Source organism: Drosophila arizonae, chromosome 2 (genome assembly GCF_054131065.1).
Source record: "Drosophila arizonae isolate 15081-1271.41 chromosome 2, UAZ_ARI_1.0, whole genome shotgun sequence".
Taxonomy (NCBI): domain Eukaryota; kingdom Metazoa; phylum Arthropoda; class Insecta; order Diptera; family Drosophilidae; genus Drosophila; species Drosophila arizonae.
The window spans coordinates 11,202,679-11,223,359 of NC_142922.1; the positions used below are offsets into that span (position 1 = coordinate 11,202,679).

General features: G+C 40.2%; 2 protein-coding genes and 2 long non-coding RNA genes across 4 annotated transcripts; all 4 read left to right on the top strand.

Moving 5' to 3' along the window:
• Positions 1-13,011: 13,011 nt before the first annotated feature.
• Positions 13,012-13,696, top strand: LOC149270299 (salivary glue protein Sgs-5-like). Its single transcript, XM_089461681.1, has 3 exons — positions 13,012-13,281; positions 13,343-13,531; positions 13,601-13,696. Exons 1-3 carry the CDS (start codon positions 13,065-13,067, stop codon positions 13,630-13,632), a joined length of 438 nt encoding a protein of 145 aa, XP_089317807.1. The 5' UTR covers positions 13,012-13,064; the 3' UTR covers positions 13,633-13,696.
• A 1,197-nt stretch (positions 13,697-14,893) lies between these two features.
• LOC149270300 (uncharacterized) lies at positions 14,894-15,572 on the top strand. Its single transcript, XR_016271655.1, has 2 exons — positions 14,894-15,433; positions 15,490-15,572. It is a non-coding gene; the product is annotated as an uncharacterized LOC149270300 (long non-coding RNA).
• A 208-nt stretch (positions 15,573-15,780) lies between these two features.
• LOC108619228 (uncharacterized) lies at positions 15,781-16,989 on the top strand. Its single transcript, XM_018015756.2, has one exon. The coding sequence runs from the start codon at positions 15,959-15,961 to the stop codon at positions 16,652-16,654; it is 696 nt and encodes a 231-aa protein (XP_017871245.1). The 5' UTR covers positions 15,781-15,958; the 3' UTR covers positions 16,655-16,989.
• An 829-nt stretch (positions 16,990-17,818) lies between these two features.
• LOC149270301 (uncharacterized) lies at positions 17,819-18,415 on the top strand. Its single transcript, XR_016268508.1, has 3 exons — positions 17,819-17,833; positions 18,010-18,276; positions 18,333-18,415. It is a non-coding gene; the product is annotated as an uncharacterized LOC149270301 (long non-coding RNA).
• Positions 18,416-20,681: the final 2,266 nt, after the last annotated feature.

The window sequence follows — 20,681 nt, forward strand, 5'->3', positions numbered from 1 at the left end:
CAGCTCAGTTATCTTCACCGTTCGACAGTTGATAAGCTAACCAAAAATGAAATATTAATCCACTCGATTTTAGTGATCCACAATTTCCATTACGTTTGATGCTACCACGCCCATCTGCAAAGCAGAGCTTGCAGCCTTGACAACCGCTGAAAAGGCTTCATTAAAACGTTATCCAATGCTCAACTATTCCCTTTGCTGCCGCAAGTGCTGGGCAGCAGCTGAGACTCAGTTGGGTGTCATGTGAACAGAATCATTTTAATTGCAAAAAAATTGAACAAAGTTCTGCTGCACGGCAGTCGCCTGATTGCATTTTACTTGTTACATTCTTCCGTTGCTGCTGCTGTTGTTGTTGTTGTGTGCTGGTTGTTCGTTGTTGTTTGTTTGTTAGGGCTGGCAACTCTGGTGTGCTGGTTGACAGCAAGTGGGTATCATAGCAGCGCGGCAAGGGCAACCCCATGGTGCAGGCACAAACTTTATTTGTGCAAAACTGCCGCAAGCGCACATTTCATTAAACGCCCAGTGAAAACATTGAATGGAATCGCAAATGAATAAATGACACATACCCGTTCAATGGGCAAGGGTCCCAGGTATGGTGTGAAAATTACAGGTTATGCGACATGCCGAACAATTTTCGAGAATTGACTTCTGTAAGGGTTAGGCGCACGAGGTTAAGGGTAGCTGTTAAACGGCAAGTTAAATGAATTGCATGCGGTGTGTAATTTACTCTTGCAGAAAAGCGCTGCAAGCCGGGAGCTCTGGCTCTCTCGATCGGACTCGGGCCTCGCTAAGCTGTCGGCTTCCTCGCTAGCCTCTACATCTCCATATCATCAAATCATAAATGTTAACAAACGCGTCCAAGTGTGAAATTGAAATGCAAAAATATCTGAAATCGTTTGCTGCTTTCATTTTAACTGACAGATTTTGCCACACTTTTTTTTGCTGACAGTCAAGGAGCAAATATGATTGGATTATTCCCAGGGGCCATTTGAAAGCTAATATAATTTATTATGATAAGTATTCAAAACACAGGCCGTGTCTTATCCAAAATGTCTATCAAGCACAACAAAGACACTGTCAACACTTTTTCGCACTGTGCGCATTTATCTAGACGTAAAAATCTTTTCTTGCGGTTTAAAATTACCTATTTTCGAAAGCATAAATTGGCATTTAAGCGATTGTAGATGCCGCATCGACTCCCCAAGCGCAGCCCGAGCGCGAGCCCGAGCCCGAAGAGCAACCCACTTATCATATTAAACTATATATACACCCAACCCACGTCGACCATTTAGCAAATCTTTACTTCAACAACGACAGGAATAGCAACAGCCAACATCAACCCCCCCGCCTCGAAGGGCTGAAGGGCGCGGCTCGGTTGGGCTGGGTGGGTTGTGTGCTGGCACATACAACCCAATTACGACTTCTGCCGGAGCAGCAGCAGCAGCAGCAGCAACCAAGTCAGTCAAAACAAAATCAAGATAAAAGCGAAATTCAATCTGTCAAAAATAGATTACAGACCAATTATGTGCTCTTTAAGAGAACCCCACATAGTACAACGCTGTTCGAGAGTAGGGTTGCTTTTTATTTTCGTTCCTTCGTTCCTTTTTTTTTTTTTTCAACCATCCATCCATCTATGTACGACCATCAGGCTGAATTTTGCGCCCTGGCTCGCCAGTTGTTTGTTGTTTTAGGGTCTGCGGCGTGTAATTGTGCCCGCTGTGCGCGGGGCGAGGTCGATGCGGCCTCTGCACCCCGCGGGGATTGCCCGATCGGACCGGGCTGAGTAGTCATTGAGTTGAGTTTATTTAATCGACACCAGACAGGATATGCGCCAGCTAGTTGACATTTAATGGCAGCAGCACAAGTTTGTCGCATCTTTGTTAATTGGAAATGACAAGTTGTTAAGAATTTGGCTTTTAGTGTCTCCCCTTCCATATTTGCTATTTGGCCAATATTGTGACTAATCTATGCTGCATGCATGCATCAAGGCATTATCTGATAATTCCATTCTTCGCATTTTCCAGCTATCAGTCAGGCAGAGTAAAAATTGTGTGTTTAAAAGTTAAGCAAATATGCACAAAGCAAAGTAATCTACGAGATATTCATATGAGCATGCTTTGAATGATATGAACATGAACATAAAACAATCTGCACACACACACACACACAGGCAGAACTTTATATCAGCTGGGTTCACTGTGAGTGAGTGCGGATTGTAGTTAGAACAAGCTTTCAGTTGAACTGAGCTGCTGCTGGGCTGCGCCGGGGTGGCGGGTTGGCGGGGCTGTGCACCGGGCAGCAGTTCAATTCCATTCAATGCATGACATTCATTGTGTGAGTAAAGTACCATTTAAGGGTGATAATCGTTCTCCATTTGAGGGTGCAAAATGGAAAAATCATTGAAAGCAAACATCGAAGCGAGCGAGCGAACGAGAGAGAGAGATAGACAGAGAAAGGGAGCAGCCAAGATTAAAAGTGCATTTAATAATAGAGCTACGTTTGGGGGACGCTGCCCGAGAGAGTGGTGCAGGTGGTTGGCTGGTGCTTGGTGCTTTAGTGCTTCGGGGAATACTCGACTCACATCCATACAACATGCAGTGGCCTGTAGCGAGCTTAGAGTGGATTATAATGAACATCAAGTTAAACCGAATGTCTGAATCGAAGCAGCACGGATAGCAGGCGATTGGATAGCAAAATAAATGGCCCATCCCTGCCATACAAAAAACCAAATGATTCGAAATTATTTGATTGCGTGGGCGGTTTGTTGGTTCGCCGGCTTTTGCAGGCTTGCCAGCTCATTCCTCATTCCTCGTTGCCCGTCGATGAGCCACCCCCGGCGGCAGCTAGCGACATATGCCGGGACATCCTCTCCGGGCAGTGGACTGACTTATGCCGCGTTTACGTGTAAAATTGTTATAAGTCTTGCGGTTGCCATACGCTCAACTGTTTGAGCTGTAATAAATTACATTTTAAAGTGCAGCCCAAGTGGACTGAGGATTGCTCAGGGCTATTGCAACTCAATTAATTTGCAGTGATTAAAAATTTGCCAGATTATTCACACAAATATTTGTAATTGTTTTAATGACACATTGAATAAATTTAGTTATACCAATGCCATTTAATTATACATTTAATAATAATATATAACAATATATATAATAATATGGGTATTATTCATAGTGAAATATTTAATACTCTGCACCTGCCATTATCTGTGTCTTAATCCGTGCTATGTATATGGCAAGAGGGTGCTTCAGCTACTCCCCTAGCTCGGCCCGAGTTCTGCAAATAATGCTGCGAAAAGGCAGACACAAAGGCACAGGTCCACAGAACAAATGACATTTTGATTTTGCGCACTTTTTGATTGATGACAGGGAGCAGCAGTCGCAGCAGCAATTCCTTGCCTGGAGTGGAGTACGTATACCAATGATAAATAAAAGCCATCAAAAGCCAAGCAGCATTCAGAAGTGTGCGTCTTTTTGTTCGATTGGTAGGCGTGCCTGCCGCCCCAAGCTGAATCAAAAGATATTTGCGCGCCTTTTGGCGCACTTGGAACGCTCGAACAAAGCGCACAAAGAGCAGGGTAGAAAAAGGCACAGCTGGGCAGAGCTTTGACTGCCTTCAATTGTTAGCGCTTCAATAGAGCAGCCAAATGCAAATTTCACTGCGTTAAACAAAAGGTTTGTCACACACACAGACACACATACACACACGTGTGTGGGTTGCGCGTTTTAGTCTAATGAAATGGCCGTCGTAAGAAAACTAAGCTAGCGCCAGCTGCGAGGCCGGACAAGCAGCAAGGACATAGCCCGAGCACCACTTGTCGGCTGGCAGTGAGCCGTGTGGCTGGCGAGGCGTCGGGACTTCCACTTTTCGCTGTCATTAAGTAAATAGAAAGCCAGCGACGCCTCGCGGTGTCGCCTAGTTAGGGCCAATGTAGCCAGCGTAGCCTAAGTGATTAAAACGCTGCACAATTGCAATTTTGCCAGCATTCTGCCCCTGCGCCGACTCGATGCGCCTTTTTTCGCGCTAAAGCAACTGAAAAACCACTTTGGGCAAATTGACAACAGCCAACCGGCAAGCAGGATGTCCGGGTAACAGCATTTCCCACATCTCGGCATCAAGACATGGGGAAAGCGCCCCCGGCCCACACGCGTTTAAAACCGCGCGCAAAACGCAAGTGCGAATTCTTCACTTCAATGCGCCGTGTTCTGTTTATTGTTAGCACAAATCCATTAAAAAAATGTTGCAAAGCTGCCTAGCCAGGTAGCCGCGAGCTCTTGTTAACAATGCAGTCGCCGCATAATAGCATATGCCAGCAAAAAACGGCATGCGAATCGACTTGACTGCGAGATACCCATTGTTTAGGCAGCTCATGCGATTTTGTGTGACAGTGACTTGACTATACAATAATAACTATAGTAATATTTATTCTAGTTGAGTAATATAATATAGATATTAATTATATAGTCAATCTTATTTTGAAAACATTTATTTTCATCCGCAAATGGCTTTGGAATATAAAAGAATGATATATGAATTTATGCTTTTAATAGTTTATTGCCTAAAAGTAAGCAATTACATTTCATTTGTTTATTTTAATTAAAATTAATTTTATTAAATATATGTCTCACTATGTTCCAGCAATTGCGTGTTTTTGCAGGTCAAAAAGTTACATAGATTCTCGCTTAAGTAGTCTGGATAAAAGTCTCTTTACTTCAGGCCAAAGATTATATAGCATCCATTCTACAATTCCAAAGAAGACTCAGTCGCTACCACCCACAAGAAATATTACGGCTAACTTGAAATATATCGATTGATAACTAATTTCATATACAGTAGAACACGGTCAAAACGACTCCGCTTATTGGGACTCTGCTTATAGCGACTCCGTTTATAGCGACTCCGCTTATAGCGACTCCGCTTATAGCGACTCCGCTTATAGCGACTCCGCTTATAGCGACTCCGGTTATAGGGTATAACGGCGTATGTGTAATTATTATTATTATTATGTATATTTAAATACATATTACTCTTTCTCCCCCATTCCATGCCATACATTCCATACAAAATATATTTAGCTAATTTCATCATAGATTAAATAGCCAAAAAGGTAGAACACTTATCTTTAAGTATGTAAACTTATAAAACCCCAACAATATTGTCTTAACTTGACTTAAACTAGAACTTAAATTTAAAACATATATCTACTGTGTATGTAAAATAATATTATTAATGTGTGGGTAAATGGAACCAAAACATCTATTTATAAAGATATTTATAAAGTTAATGCTAATTCTTCCTTTGCTTTAATATGCAACTCCGTAGTGGAGTGATCCGTAACCACTGTACGCTATAAATCATTTTTAATATTTTATTTTGTAAAATTTGAATTTTATTTATATGTATATTTGCAATATCAGCCCATACCGGAGCCCATAAAATATTGTGGACTGAAATATTGACCTTTAAATATTTTATTAGTAAATACGTCAAATTAAATACTCTTAGATTCATTTTTAAATTGCATGCCATGAAATGTGCACATCGTTTACGCTAACACATTATCACTTAAATTACAGGGTATATTTGATAGCCTTGCTCTGCCTGGAACTCTGTTGATTGCCATTTTTCTGTCTACCCACAATTCTTTGCTTTGCTTTGCCAATGGCTTTGTTGTTGTTTTTTCAATGTTCTTTGAGTCAAATGCGCATTGTTTTATTGCCTGACAGCAGCAATGTATGGCTAGTTTTGGATATTACGCATACGCCGCGTATATCAGCAGTAATTATCAAACAGCGGCAGTGGCTGTTGGTGCCTTTTGCAGTCCTTTGACTGTCAGCACATAGCTCAATTAATCAGTGCAAGAGGATGACGAAAAAAAGTTGCCGCTGAGGCAGCAAAAAATGCTTACACGACTTTTCGCTTTGGGATATTGTAAACCAACACGCCCACCTGCTTCACCTATGTATGGGTTAGCTTTTTTTTTTTTTTTTGTTTCTTCTCTTTTTTTGTGACACACAGCCTTTGGTGGCCCTGCTTAGCTTTAGGAGATACCAACGCCACTGCATTGCGCCATGTTTTTTGGGGCTTTTACCGGCTTACTTTCATCAATGGCATTTTGCCATTTTTCAAAATTTTCGCTGACAGTAGGGCGCGGAGCGAGCAAATAAAAAAAGGGAAGCAAGAAAACGTTAGACATAATATGAAACATATGAATCGCTGCCCATGCATGCTGAGGGGTCGGCATGGATTTGATTTATGTACCTGCATGCCAACACTCCAGCACTGGTTTATATATAGATATACATATATATGTTAGTGTGTGCATAGTCTACGTATACAACAACAACACAAAGCCAGTTACGAGGCCTAACCGGTGAATGCTCTTGATAGACGTCAAATTGAAACATGTAACAAGATGATAAAGCAGCATCTAGCATGCCAAGGGAGTGCGCGGTGCGGTAGCTGCGCTCCACTGCGACAGGGTCCACAAATTATTTAGTAAATTTCAGTGGTTTTTGCTGCTGCTGCTGCTGCTGCTGCTGCTGCTGGGTGCCCCACAGCATTCCTTATTCATTTGGCTCCTGGCTGATGGCAGCTGGTACGTTGTCATGCACGAATATCCTATTTGGGCTAGTTATTTTCATTTTTCCATTTGGCGAGCTCAGTGTTTTGGAATATTTCTTTTTTAACCTCTATTTTTTGGAGCCAGACAGACTCGGTTCGGTTGATGGACCAATAATAATTCATATTCATGCCCATTTCTATGCAAAGCCAGAAGCCATCACTGCACCACCGGAGCACACACACACAACTCATCTCTCGCCTGACATTTGAATCTAATGACATTTTTTTAAGAGCAGTTTTTGGCTACTTTTTGTACGAACTCCGCATATGTTGATCAATTTTAATTAGACGCCGTGTGCAGCAGTCGCCCGGGCAACTTGTTAGTGCAAGCGCAGAGATGAATTCTAATTGCACGCTATGAATCAAAATGTAAGTATTTAGTTTCCCATATACAAATAAAAATATTTTCAAAGATATACTTTTCACATTCTAATTTGATATAAAAAATTGTGTAAAGTGTGGAAGGACTTTGCTAATGATTCTGCTAGATAAACCTGTTTTCTAATCTTTTTACAAAGTTCTTATATATTAACTAAATAGTGTCCGCCCGTCGACAGCTGCTGAATATAAAGTAGATTATCTTTATAGAAGCACTACATACTATTAGATTCATCAGCAATTTTTTTGCCCTAACTCTTGGGATGGCAGAATTCAGCATCATGAATTTTATTTGGTGAGACCAATAAGATTTATATCCAAGAAACAATATGTTACTAAGAGCTCAAACTTCATTGCAAACTCTATTCGTTGCCATATGCATGTTATCGTTCTCTCTGCTCTTCAAGGTGTTTGCAATGCTCAGAGCCCGACTTCATAGCTCGAGAATGCAAATTTTTAAATTTCTACTCTTTCGGCTGTTTAGACGTTTCACATTGGAATACCATATGTGGACTTGAGGAAATTCCATATTTGATACTTAATTTAGTTGCAATCGCTGGTTACTTAAATGGGGATTTGGATTTTTTCCTTTTGAGCTTATTTTGATTCATTACCAAAAATGAAGCTCTTGGTCTTTGGCAAGGAGTTCAAATGATACAAACATGTGGAAGCCATTTGTCTAAAACTGGGAATTCATTATTTTAGGCATTTCAAATTGATAAAATATGAATATGAATATAAAATATGAAATTTAACTTTGATACAAGCAACAACAATGAATTCTTTCGTGTTTACATAATAGTATAATATTAAATAATATAAATTGCGAGTTGTATTTTAATGAAAAATGAAGATTTATCATAAAATTCTGCTGCCATTAAGAAGTTCATTTATTGCATTTTGCTTACCTGTAGTTTCCCTGTCCCTCACTCAGCAACTATCATCAGCAGGAGCAGAGCCTCTTTTTGTTCATTTCAAGTTTGTGTGCTAATCCTGCACTTATCGACTTCCCCTTGGTAAAAGACGCTGCTTTCGCACAGGCAGCACGGCTACTCGGCTGTCTCAGTGCGCATGGTTACATCAGCATCAAGTGCCCATTAAGAGCTTAAAACCAAACAACTGAACCATTAGAGTCGACCTTCATAATCAACGGCTTTTTGACGCGTCTGCCGCGTGCCAATCGAACATTGAATCCATTTGTTTTGTCATCTTGTTGCTTGTTTGTTGCTGTTGCTGTTGCTATTGATGGGCTGACAGCGTGCACAACATTGGGCCACGCCCAGCTGCAACAATTTGTAGTAGGCGCTGTGTAAAGTTGAAGTGGATTGAACGGTTGACGGGGTTGCCAATGCGGCGCAACGTTCGCATGTGCACGCGCCCACAAGCGTGTGATAATTACTCGCATGTTGCAGCTTCACATGCGCGGCACGTGGCCGCAAACAAACAGCGAGCAGGACTCGGGGCCGGCGCTACAAGTATCCATATCCGTTTCGGGTTTCGTTCGCATAATTGCGGCAAGCATTTAGCCAGATATCAGTACTAATATTTTGCTCAAATACAAGCGCACAGCCCTCAGGACCTGCAGTTCCTCCCGCTCCGAGTTCCCCGTTCCCTGAGCCGTGTTTTGTGCCAGGGTAAATATGTTTTTTCCAGCAGAAGTGGCACTCGAGCTAAGGACTCTCTTGAAGGTCTCTCGGCTCTCAGTCGCTTTCAGGTGAGTGCGCGGGCCTTTTTGTTGTTAATTGCATTAATGTGCGTTATTTATAATCAAGTACGGGAGCCTGAAGAACTGTGCGAACTTTTTGCCCTACTTTGCACTGTTTATGCGGCAGCCAAGCAGCCACGCAGCCAAACATTCAGATGGGCAATAATGGTAAAAGTGCCAAACAGAGACTCGTAAATTGCGGCCCCACACTCCGAACATTTGCCGGCATTCGCCATTTTGGGCAGCCAAACGAAGGCGTCGGAGCCAAATACAAATATCCAATCCAATTCCCTGCTGCTAGCAGTTGGCTAAAGACCCCGCCTAATAGCAGTTACTGACGACGCCGCATTGGCCCCCGGGGACCAGACAATTTCAATAAATATTTCACTGCATTAGCTCTCGACGCTGGCGTGTCAATGGCCAAGGGATGGGCGGGGCGGGGCAGAGCTGGGCGGGTGGCAACATGAAAGCTAGCATGATGCGGCCTAAGCAAATCCAAACTCAAATTGCCTTTTTGCTCCTGGCCAGCAATAACGTGCATTAAATGTTTGGCCATTATCATTTTAGGCATTTGCGAGCATATTTTCCATTAGCCGCTGACTTTGCTTGGCATTCGGGGTCTCCTCTCGCCGAGCCAATTTCATCTGTGTGTGTGTGTGTGTGTGTGTTTCTATTGAGCTACAAATCGACAGCAATTTCAGTGACAATGCATCCACAGCTGAACAATTGCCATACTCTTGCTAACTCTTTGATTCGAGACATAAGAAAGCCAGAATAGTTGCTCCCTTAGACGTAACAGGGCAAAGCAACAACAAAGCATCACCTTGATTGCCTTGTTAGCTACTGCAACTCCTGCTGATGCTGCTGCTGCGACTGCTCCTGCTGGCGCTCTATGTGGTTGCCATTTCTAACTAACACTAACCGCAGACCAGACTGGGCTGAAGCTTCCAAGCGCTTTTCTTCATTTTCTGACAATAAATTTTCATTTTCTTGGTAAATGGTCCGTTGTTGTTGCCGTCGTCGTGCTGCTGTTGTTGCTCGTGCTGCACTTACTCCTTGATGGCTGCGTTGTTCTGGTGTTGTCGATTGCCTCTTTGCACATATGCCCGCATTTTTGCACCACAACAATTTGGCAGGCACCGCTCATTGTCTTTGCCACAGACAGAGTCAGAGTCAGAGAGAGAGAGTGAGAGTGAGAGCCACAGCCGCAGCCGCAGCCGCATTGCAATTGCAATTGCTCACAAGTTATCCCAAGTGGAAATTTTTGCTGTTGTTCTTCGGTGTGCGGTTGTTCTTGTTGTTAACTCAGGGCTGGCAAATCGCAATAAAACAAAAGCGACTGTCAAGTGAATACGCTTATTCCCGCAACCATCTACATAGCCAGCTCACGGCATAACAAGGATATCCTGTCATAATACGCAATTCTTCATGTTTGCTCTTCTGCGTAACTCGAAACTCGCAGCTCGGAGTGATTAAAATGGTTATTCATATGCACATGATTAATGCATTGACTGAATGTAATCGTTGATATTCTGACTGATTTGCTTAGCCTGGGGGAGTGAGTTGGTTTTATGCGAGCATTTAAATCATATTCAGATAACGCTTGTGTAAATCCTCATGCTATTGTAATGAGAGTGAAAACTTTTTGAAATGGTTTGGGTTCATATAGATAGAGGCGCACACGAGCAGAGGGAGTATAGAAATGTAATTCTAGTTATATCCAGCTCTATAGAAACCCATACATATATACATGATTCAAGACCGGAACAACCTTTGTCACGCTTATTTAATGCGCTAATAAACATAATTTTAGTTAGACAATTTCATTCAATACGCTCATAAGTCAAAGTTATAAAAAAAAAAAAAAATAGATGGAAATAAAAACACGCAAATTTGGGCACTTTGAAAAGACAAACAAGTTGGCCAACTGGGCTGGCTAATGCCGGGGCATGTTGTTAACTGTGGTAACACGCACGCACGCACGCACGCAGGCAGTTAATTAAGGGTGTGAACTGGTTGAGTTATGCGTGGAGGAGTCGGAGCCCAGGCAGCAACCCCACACGGCAACGTATCATGAAGGACGCAAAGGACATGCCGGACAGCAAAATGGGCAGTAAATAATTCATTAGCGGCTTTTAACAATAAATTTTTGTGAGACAGCCATTGGCTGACTGACCAGCAGAGTGAGCCACTGAGAGACTGAAAGTTGTTTTAAGTTTTTTTTTTCTTTTTTTAGGGCACTCATTTTAATGAAGTGGCTCGTTTGCTGGAGGCAGCAGCAACAGCTAATTAGTTGGCGGTTTGAACTTTGAACTGCACTTCATTAGAGCTGGAATTCGACGAGTCGCCTCGATAAGGCGGATCCAGTAAGCCAGCGAGCCAACGAGCCAACGAGCCAACGAGCCAGCGAGCCACTTAGCCATCGAACCAATGCACCACCTGCACATGTTTTGGCACATTTATGCAGCGGCTGCCAAATTAAAATGCAATAATTCTTCATTTGCGTACGAGGGAATGCGCAAAAAAAAAAAAGAACAAGAGAAAGAGAGAGCGAAGAGGAATTAGGTGCAAACGTGAACGTGAGAGAGAAAAGGCAAGAGCCGGAAACGTGCTATAATTGAAAAATGTGGTAACAAGACTCTACGTGGCGGGCCTAATGAATTCCCCGCTTTTTGCTTGACTCCGTCATGACACGCGAGCCTGAAGAAGTTGTTGATGTTTTTGCCACTGGGAGAGGGTGATAAATGCTCATCAGGCTTTAAGGCAGCGTTGGCAATTAACTTTTACAATGTTGCTGAAACGTAATCAAGTTGTCAGCGGCGTGAGTCGTCTCAAAGATACTCCTAATTACGCAAAGTTTCCGGCGATATTCCCAGGCCAGCGCCTAAATGTCAACAAATGGTTGCTTGAGAATCTGCACCCCACGCCCTTGCCCTCACCCATGCCCTCGCCTTCGCCCACGTCTTTGAAGCTTTTGGGTTCTGGGGCGCTTGGGCTGCTAATCCGGCGGGATCCATTTGCCTAATGCCCTGCCACAATTTCGCAGTCTTCCACACGCTCTCTGTCACACTTTGGAGTACATTTCAAATGTCTTTCGGTTGTCATAACAAAAACTTCGGGGAGCAGAGGGGCATTTGATTTCTCCAGGTTTTTTCCTTCTTATTCTTCTGCAACTGCTTGGGGCGCATTAGCTGCCTTAAGTCTTGGGTTTCGGGCGCCACGAATCGACAATAAGCGGCATAAATTTTAAAATTTCATTTTTATCGCATTACAATTTTCTCTACAGTTTTTTATGCTTCCTCATATTTTCGTATGTATGTATGTATATATTTTTAAGCCACGTTTAAGTAAGATGCTTGAGTGGCATTATTGACTTTGGAGTTGATAAAGTGCCATAAATGTCACCCCATTAAAAGAGACAACAGCAACAACAACAACCACAACAGCAGCAACATCATCATCAGCAGCAGAAGCCGGAGGAGTTGAAACAACAACGACAACGACAACGGCAAAAGGCAACAACATCGCAAAGGTAAAGGTAAAAAGCGCGTTGAGTTACCGGCTCCTGGGGGTTGCTTGCCAGGATAATGCGCCTCAACTCAATTGGGAATTTTAAAAGTAAAGTTGAATTTCATGTTTGGCTGCGGCAATTGTCACAGATGGTTTAATTGAAGTAATTACATACGAAATCCGTCAGGATTTGCCCGCGCCAGCGCCCTTCAAATGATGACACTTTTTGCTTATTATTTTATTATTACTTACTAAGCCAACATTAGCAAGCGTTGGCGAGGGGGCAGCCGGAATGGCTCCCCCTTCCTCGGCAAAGGGTTAATGGCGTTGTTTGACTTTTGTTTTTGCGCCATTGCAGTCCGCAACGAGCAGCGCTTTCCGCTCTTCTAATGCTAATGAGCTAATGACTGCTGCGTGTAATTACCGACCGCTGAAAAGGTGTCATCATTATTTATGGCCGTCTCTTACATTTTATTATTATTATTTTAAATATATTTTTGTATATTTTTGTCCCATATTTCATGTTGCTAACCTCGCTCAACCGGTTACAGCCGCATTGTCCAAGTGGAAGCTGCTTAGGACAGGCTCATCTCAGCTGCGCAGTCTTCTATATACATATGATATATTAGAGCTCTGTCTCATTAATGAGTCATGTATAAAACTGAAATGACAATCTATTAATATATAAAATATGGGCTTTATTTGCTTAGCGTGCTCAGCTGCTCAAATACGATTATTCATATATATATAAATATATTAAAACAAAAATTGCTATAAAAAGCCTTCCGCCGGAGGTAGCAACCAGATTAGTCCTAACTAGCCTATTGTTAACAAGAAATTCGAAATGCTTCGAGTCCTATTCGTATTGACTGCCGTATTTTTGGCAGTGGAGAGCACTATCTTACTCAAGCCGGCTCCTCCCATCTTCGTGCCTCCTAGCAGGTGTAATATCTATCAAAAGAACTTGTGCTGGGTGCTCGACGAATGCGTTTGTCGTCCGATCCAAAATCCTTGCCTGAGGGATGCTGAGAATGAATTTAGACTCAAGACTTGTAGAAGACGTAAGTGCGCTGTAATCACATAACTCATCCCGATTTAATCGAATCTTAAATGGACCCCTAGCACTTGTGCCCGTATCGGAGGAGCTTTGCAAGTACTTCATTCCCAAGATCTGTCTCCTTAGAAAGCCAGTGATAGCGTCGATACTTGTGCGTCCAGAATGCGGCTGCAAGAGCAAGCCCGACGAGTTGAAGCAGCGTAAATTCAGCAGTTTGTGCGAACTGCAGAAATTCTCAGCTGAAAACCGAACAGGTAAGTGAAATCCCAAAATAATTAATGTCTACAGATCAACTTTAAATATTTTTGTCTCTTTTCTTTAAGCTTATCTGAACTACAAACGATGTCTCTTCTAATCCAATGTTATTTGTTGACCAATTATAATTTTGTTTTTAATAAAGTTTAACTGCATGCATTCAATTGACCGATAATTGAATATTTCTGGGTTATTATCATCAAAAATAAGTTTTGGTTAAAGGCTTAAATTGTATGGCATATACAAAATATAAATGTAGTAATTTTAGCGAGACTTAATTTACATCATTTAATTGGGCGGGGGCTGCGTTGATTTGCAGAATGTTTTTGTAATAGCTTCAAATATTAGTATTGAAACTAAAAAATTGAAAGTTTGATAATCTAGTATTGTCACTAAAGTCATAAGCATCCGAGAGCCTTAGGCAATATTAATAATATAAAACACTGAATCTGAATAATATTTTTATAAACAAATGCATTATTAAAATCATACACGCCCTAATGTTGTGTATCAATGAGGTACATATCCATACATAGATTATTATTATTAAAGTGGATCACTAATGTAAATATCTATAAAATGGTACGTAACGTTAGTATTTTCTTAAGATTAATACTATACTGCTATTAACTTTTGTGCAACAAAGTTTTGTTAAATTATTAGTCAGATTATAATAAACTAGAATAAATGATTAATTAATTTAATTAGCTATGGTCGAGGCTGCTCGACTAGGAGATTCTCTGAATTCTACATTCATTCGCAATAAACAAAAAGACAGGCACACATACATTCGCATGTATCGCTCTGCTAACTGCGCAGTTAGCAGCGACTGCGCTTGGACTGCAGTGTGGGTAATAATATGAAATCTTACTTGTTAAATAAATAATCTTTTACTGGGACTATATTCATCAAACATTCATAAGGTGATAATAACGTTTTAATGTGGTATTTAGTATAACATATATAGTATATAGTAATGACGTAGTTTATCAAATTAGGCGAGAATGCGGCGTGATATCCAGAATAAGAAGTGATAAATTACTGTATTTACATTTATATACAATACAATACAAGACATACTAAATCTGAAGTATCTATGTTTAATAGGTATTCAAAATAATCTTAAAGCAAACTCAATTTATCGATTACAGTCGATACAAAATAAATGGAAGAATCAAGAAGATATGACAAACTTAATTCCTCTCAGTTTTATCGCCCTGATTTGATATTATGTATATACACCTAAAAAAAAAAAAAAAAAATAATAATAAATAAATAAATAAAATAAATAAATAAATAAATAAAATAAAATAAATAAAAAAAATAAATAAATACAAAAATTATGCCCTGATTTTCCATCTTCAATGAGCATAATAACAGCTCTGAAACCAGGCATAACCAATATCAAAATACTCGTGTATGATCCAGTTTATATGATTAGCAAGTATTGCAATTTTTATTTTCGGTCAGCAATTGTTTATTTTTAAATTGTAGGCTGAAAAGCTCTCCATTTCATTCCTATATTTATATATATTGACTTTTCTGAATAAATATATCTGAAGAACAGGTGGTAGATATTATATTTAATGTCTCAAAATACATCTGCTTAAACAATTACTTGCCTCAGTCTCTAGCTATAAAAAGGCGTTCAACTGTTGCTGATTCAAACAGTGTCAATACTTTCGTATCAACAGCATCTGTTCTCCCGATCCAATGTTCAACGTAAAACTCTTGATTTTCTTCGCCGTGGTCCTCTGCGCCGCCCAGGATTGCGTGCTCGGCGAGTCTGATGTGGACCCGGACATCGATATTGACGAACCGGACAGTCCTGAAATAGAGAGCCTCTGCGCCAGATGCGGCTGTGGTAGATGTCGCTGCGCTTGCGGAGACCCAGCTTAACGGTAAACGCTTGAGAAACTAAAGTGAACTTAACCTTAAAGTCCTTACATATTTACAGGGCACAGAAAATGCTGAAGCAGAAAATAATAATTGTTGGCAAATTGTTTAATTGTTTTCAATAAAATTGTTATACCCTTTGAATCTAAGTGTTTTTCATCATCCTTTATATACATTATACATTATGATACAGAAAGGTTATGCCCAACGTAGTAAGGTAAGACGTATATGGGAAGCAATCTTCATTCTTTGCAAATTGCAAATATATGGTGTTTAGAAATTGAGCTAAGTCTACAAAGGTATGGAATTAAAGTTTTATGTTTTTATTTCGATACCTCATTGGGTTTCCCAAACCTTTTGATGCCTACTGGGCTGTAAACCATTGACATGATCTAAAAAATTTAGACACATTTTAGCTTTTTTCACAAAAACAAGTCAGACATCAAATCAATGACAAGTTCAAAATTTTCAGTTAAAAATAATTGTTGTATCAACGAATACGACGACGTTTCGATTTACCTTTGAAGAAAATGATGCCCTTCAATCGAACATTGAGTTCCGAGGAGCTGCAAGAGTTAAATAAATGGATGTCCAATTTGCAGATAAAGCTCGACAATCGCACCCGTCGCGAGCTCTCGGATGTCGTGAACGTTGCTCAAATAATTAAGAATTTCAATTCGAAGCTGGTCGACATGTGCTGTTACAAGTCGCACAGCAGCCTGGCCTTAAAGCTAGAAAACTGGGAGATCTTTAACCACAAAGTGCTTCGTAAATTGGGTCTGAAATTGTCCCATAACGACTTGACGCAGCTTGCCTCGGGCAGTCTGGCTGCATTGAAGTGCCTGCTCTATTATTTAATGACCTGGAATCGAGATGGACTATCGCCAGTGAGTCCATCCAAGAGGATCTCATCGACAGGGGGCAAGAAGAAAACCTCCGAGAGTTTATCTGGTAGCACGGAGCTCGCTGCCGAGCAGAAATCAAATGAAAACGTTCACCTGGATATGCCAGAAGTTGGAATGAGCGTGCCGTATGCTAAATATAAGCAAGTGATCCAGGAGAATTACAAGAAGAAAAGATACCTGAGCTCAATAAGCCACAAGGCCAAGTATCTGGAAAGCCTTATGATGGTAAAGGAGGACCGTATCAATTTTCTTTTGGAACGCATCGCCGCTCTTGCCGCACTAGCAGATCATAATGCTAAAAATTGTAGTCAGGCCGATTAGTAGCTCTGAATTCGGTATTAATTGTTAACCCAATCTCCGTGATCAATGAGTGATCCTTTAGTCATCTTCAATGCATACTGCACTGGTTAGTTTCAGCCACATATTTGCGTCAGACTTGATATTTCGATGTTAATATGCGAATATCCATTTGACACACGGAAGGTGCGCAGGGAGCATCCAAGCAAGGTGTCGCGTTTTCCATTGGGTTTTACGAGGACCGTAATTATTAAATATGTCGTATTTTATTATTTATAATGATACATTTTCGTTTCAGGATCGATTAAAAATATAATATAATATAATATAAAAAAATAATATATATATAAAAAATATAATGCTGGTGTATTTATTTCACGTATGATTTTACTAACTAGCTATGAAAAGCTTTTCCCAACAGACTTCGGTATCAGTTACTGATGTCCCTTCTATGCCTGTAGCTTTATAATAGTATATTTATAACCAATTTTAACTGCATTTTTTCATTCCTTATAGCTTGCCTGTTTTTCTTAGTACACACAAATATTATCAGAAATAATATATGGAAATAATAATATGGTACAACAGGCAATATAAAGAAAGCCGAGGCATTTCGTTCCATTTATTTCAAAAATATTTTTATTTTCGTGTGTTAAATTTTAAAAGGTAATGAGTCATATGAGTCCCATAGAATATGTATTAATATTAAACGATGCACCTGAATAATATTTAGGTGCAAAAACGCATTATTAAGGTCAAAATTTGTTATTGATCAGTAATGTAAATAATCATAAATAAATAAACATCATTTTTTGTTTTAATGGAAATATCACAATTAATGCCCGAATGCTCGACTTTAATATACCCTGTACTTGAAGTAATATATATCATTTTTTTAATATGAGTATAAATCATTGTTCCAGAGAGTATGTCTAAGACAATCGGTAGATGGCAATCAGTTTTCGTGCAACAATGTCAACGATATATACATGAAGATTATTTTATTATATATACATACAGTTATAAGCTAGAACTCTAAAATCAGGTATAACTAAATGCATCATTTTAATCGAATCATCAAGTACAATTTATTCAATTTTTACATTAATTTAATTTGATAATACTGTCACATATATTTTCAATATATAACTCTTCCGCCATCGGACCAATCATTCCCTAAACAATTGACGGAGTTCCTTCAAGGTTAATTATTTTATTTCAGTGTACTCTGCATCTTTTTAAGATCAATGTAAATAAATAACAAAACTGTTCCATTTTTTGAGCTGTGCATCTCATATTTATTTTTCGTAAGAAAAACAATAATTGCAAAAATATCTTAAGACACATCTGCTTAAACAATTACTTAACTGAGTTTTCAGCTATAAAAAGGCGTTCAACTGTTGCAGACTCAAACAGTGTCAATACATTTGTATCAACAGCATCTGTTCTCCCGATCCAATGTTCAACGTAAAACTCTTGATTTTCTTCGCCGTGGTCCTCTGCGCGGCCCAGGATTGCGTGCTCGGCGAGTCTGATGTGGACCCGGACATCGATATTGACGAACCGGACAGTCCTGAAATAGAGAGCCTCTGCGCCAGATGCGGCTGTGGTAGATGTCGCTGCGCTTGCGGAGACCCAGCTTAACGGTAAACGCTTGAGAAACTAAAGTGAACATAACCTTAAAGTTCTTGAATACTTGCAGGGCAGAGAAGCTACCAAGTCAAAAAATATTAATTAATTGCAAATTGTTTTCCTTTTGTCATTAAAACTGTTGTTGCCTTTGAATCTAAGTGTTTTCTTTCACCAATCCCCCCAATATGTCGGGCTGCTCACCGCACCGTTCTTAATGCAGTACTTTGTGCGCTCAATTGTGAAGCTTTTGATGCTTCAATTCACAGAAAATCATTTTCATTGCATTGATCACTTGTTTATTCATAGCCATTCATTCGTTGGCAAAGTAATTTCTTTGCTCTTTATGCTCTATGCTTTCTTGACTTCACAGCGACAATCAGAAACAAAGCAAAAGTAATCATGTCCTACACCTTCTTCTTTGTTGCTGCTCCGTCGCTGCGCGTTTCTTTGTATACCCTATGAAGCTAAATGTGTGTGGGTATATTGTGCTTTTAAGTTGAAATATATATAGAATATACAAATTGTAGAGTTTGAATGAGATGATTAGAGTTTTATAAAACAGTTCGATATATGAGAGGACATTACAGAGGAGACTAAATTAAAAAGTTTAAAATTATGAACATACCAATTATGAAACAACAGCAATTAAAGGAAAGCATTTTTTTTTTTCTCAACCCAATTGTATTGTATTCACTTCTAGCGAACCCTTTCACAACTGGAGACAAATTTGAGCGACTGCAGAGGCTATTGTGAGTGTCGCCACAGGACATGTGGCATCTCCACCTAATAACCTTAAAAGCCTTATCGAGTCATTTAATATAAAAACAAGCAATTAAAATGATGAATATGCAATAAATGTGTATACACACATTAAAAAGGACAATTCTGTGCCCCAGCTATCCATCCATACATTTTATATGCTAATGAGTAGAACGTTTTTTATCTAAAAAGCAAAAAAATGCGGACACACATTTGCCTAATGAAAATAGCGCCATTAAAATGAGAAAAACAACTTTAGATACCGAAATTCGAAACACGCCGAGTTTTGGCAATTAAAATGCTCCGAGCAGAAGGTCCTGTCAACCTTCCACCCGAGCCGTTGCGTCCCGCTGACTTTGAATGTATACAAAGTGGGTGTACATGTGTGTGTGTGAGTGTGTGTGTGTATCGGACAACGATCGCCTAGCAAATTAGAGATTAACACGCATGTGTCATCCTTCTTGGGGTATTTTAGTTCATTGACCGCTATGCGGCGATAAAACTACTTAAGTTTCCAAAATTTTAACTGAGTGCCAAAGTCGCGGCCAGTTTTATAACTCTACGAATTAGAGCAATTTGATGAAACTATAAAACTGTCAAATCGCACTAATGCGCCGACTATGCTTAGAGAACTTGCTCTGGCGTGTGCTCAAAAAAAGAAAGAGGAAAAAGGTAACATAGATAGATAAACTGAGAGGGGGCGACCCCTGGCTAACCACGCGTCCTGTGTGCTCAATAAGCTATGACGAGTGCAAGCCACGCACGTTAGAAGTGCAGCTAGTCAAAGGCGCAGTGAGAGGGAGAGGGAGAGGCATAGAATAGGAAAGATAAGGTAGAGCAAAGGTGCAAGAGAAATACATGTGTATACTTACTCTCAGCAGCATAGTGAGGGAGGGCAAGGCAGAGCAGAGCGAGGGACGCCCTCGGCTGGGTGTGTTGCATCTCTCAATGCCAACATAACATATTAATTAAACTGCCCACGAGCCTATGCGCCTGTCAGACTGCCAGTCAGTCAGGCTGTCAGTCAGGCGGTCGGCCAACCCGCTGTCAGCTGGAGGTCAACTTCGGTCAGTTGCTTAATTATGTTACAAGCTCCGCGCTGCCATTGTGATCTATAATTAAGTTTAATTATATTTTGCATTTTGAAATTATTTATTTGTTTTTCGTATTGCAGCCATTTAATTTGATAATTGCAATTACGTGCGCACTCAACGCATGCCGCTCGTTAGCCTAGCTGATGGGTTAATTGGCCTTTAATGTCTGGCAAATTGTCTGGCATCCCATTTAACGGGGCCATATTATGGGCCTATGACGTATATAAATACGTAATCGGTATGTTAATTTTCCCTGCAACAATTGTGTTTCATTTGCCCATTGCAATTTTATATATGGCTATGGATCACAAATGAAATTCTTGTATATGCCGTTGGATCTGAAAGTTTAGCTCTGGAACTATTATTTGAATGCTCTTATCGATAATGTAAGTTGTATAGAGTAGTACTATTTATTCTTTTAGATCTTATTATTATTTATTTCGCTTGTTGATTATATACTTTGTATAATGAAGAGCAGAGTCACACTAGAAGTGATAAGGGAACTAATCTTAAAATGAAGCCAATAGCCTCTCTGGGCTTATCAATGCTCGCTCTCTCCCTAGTCT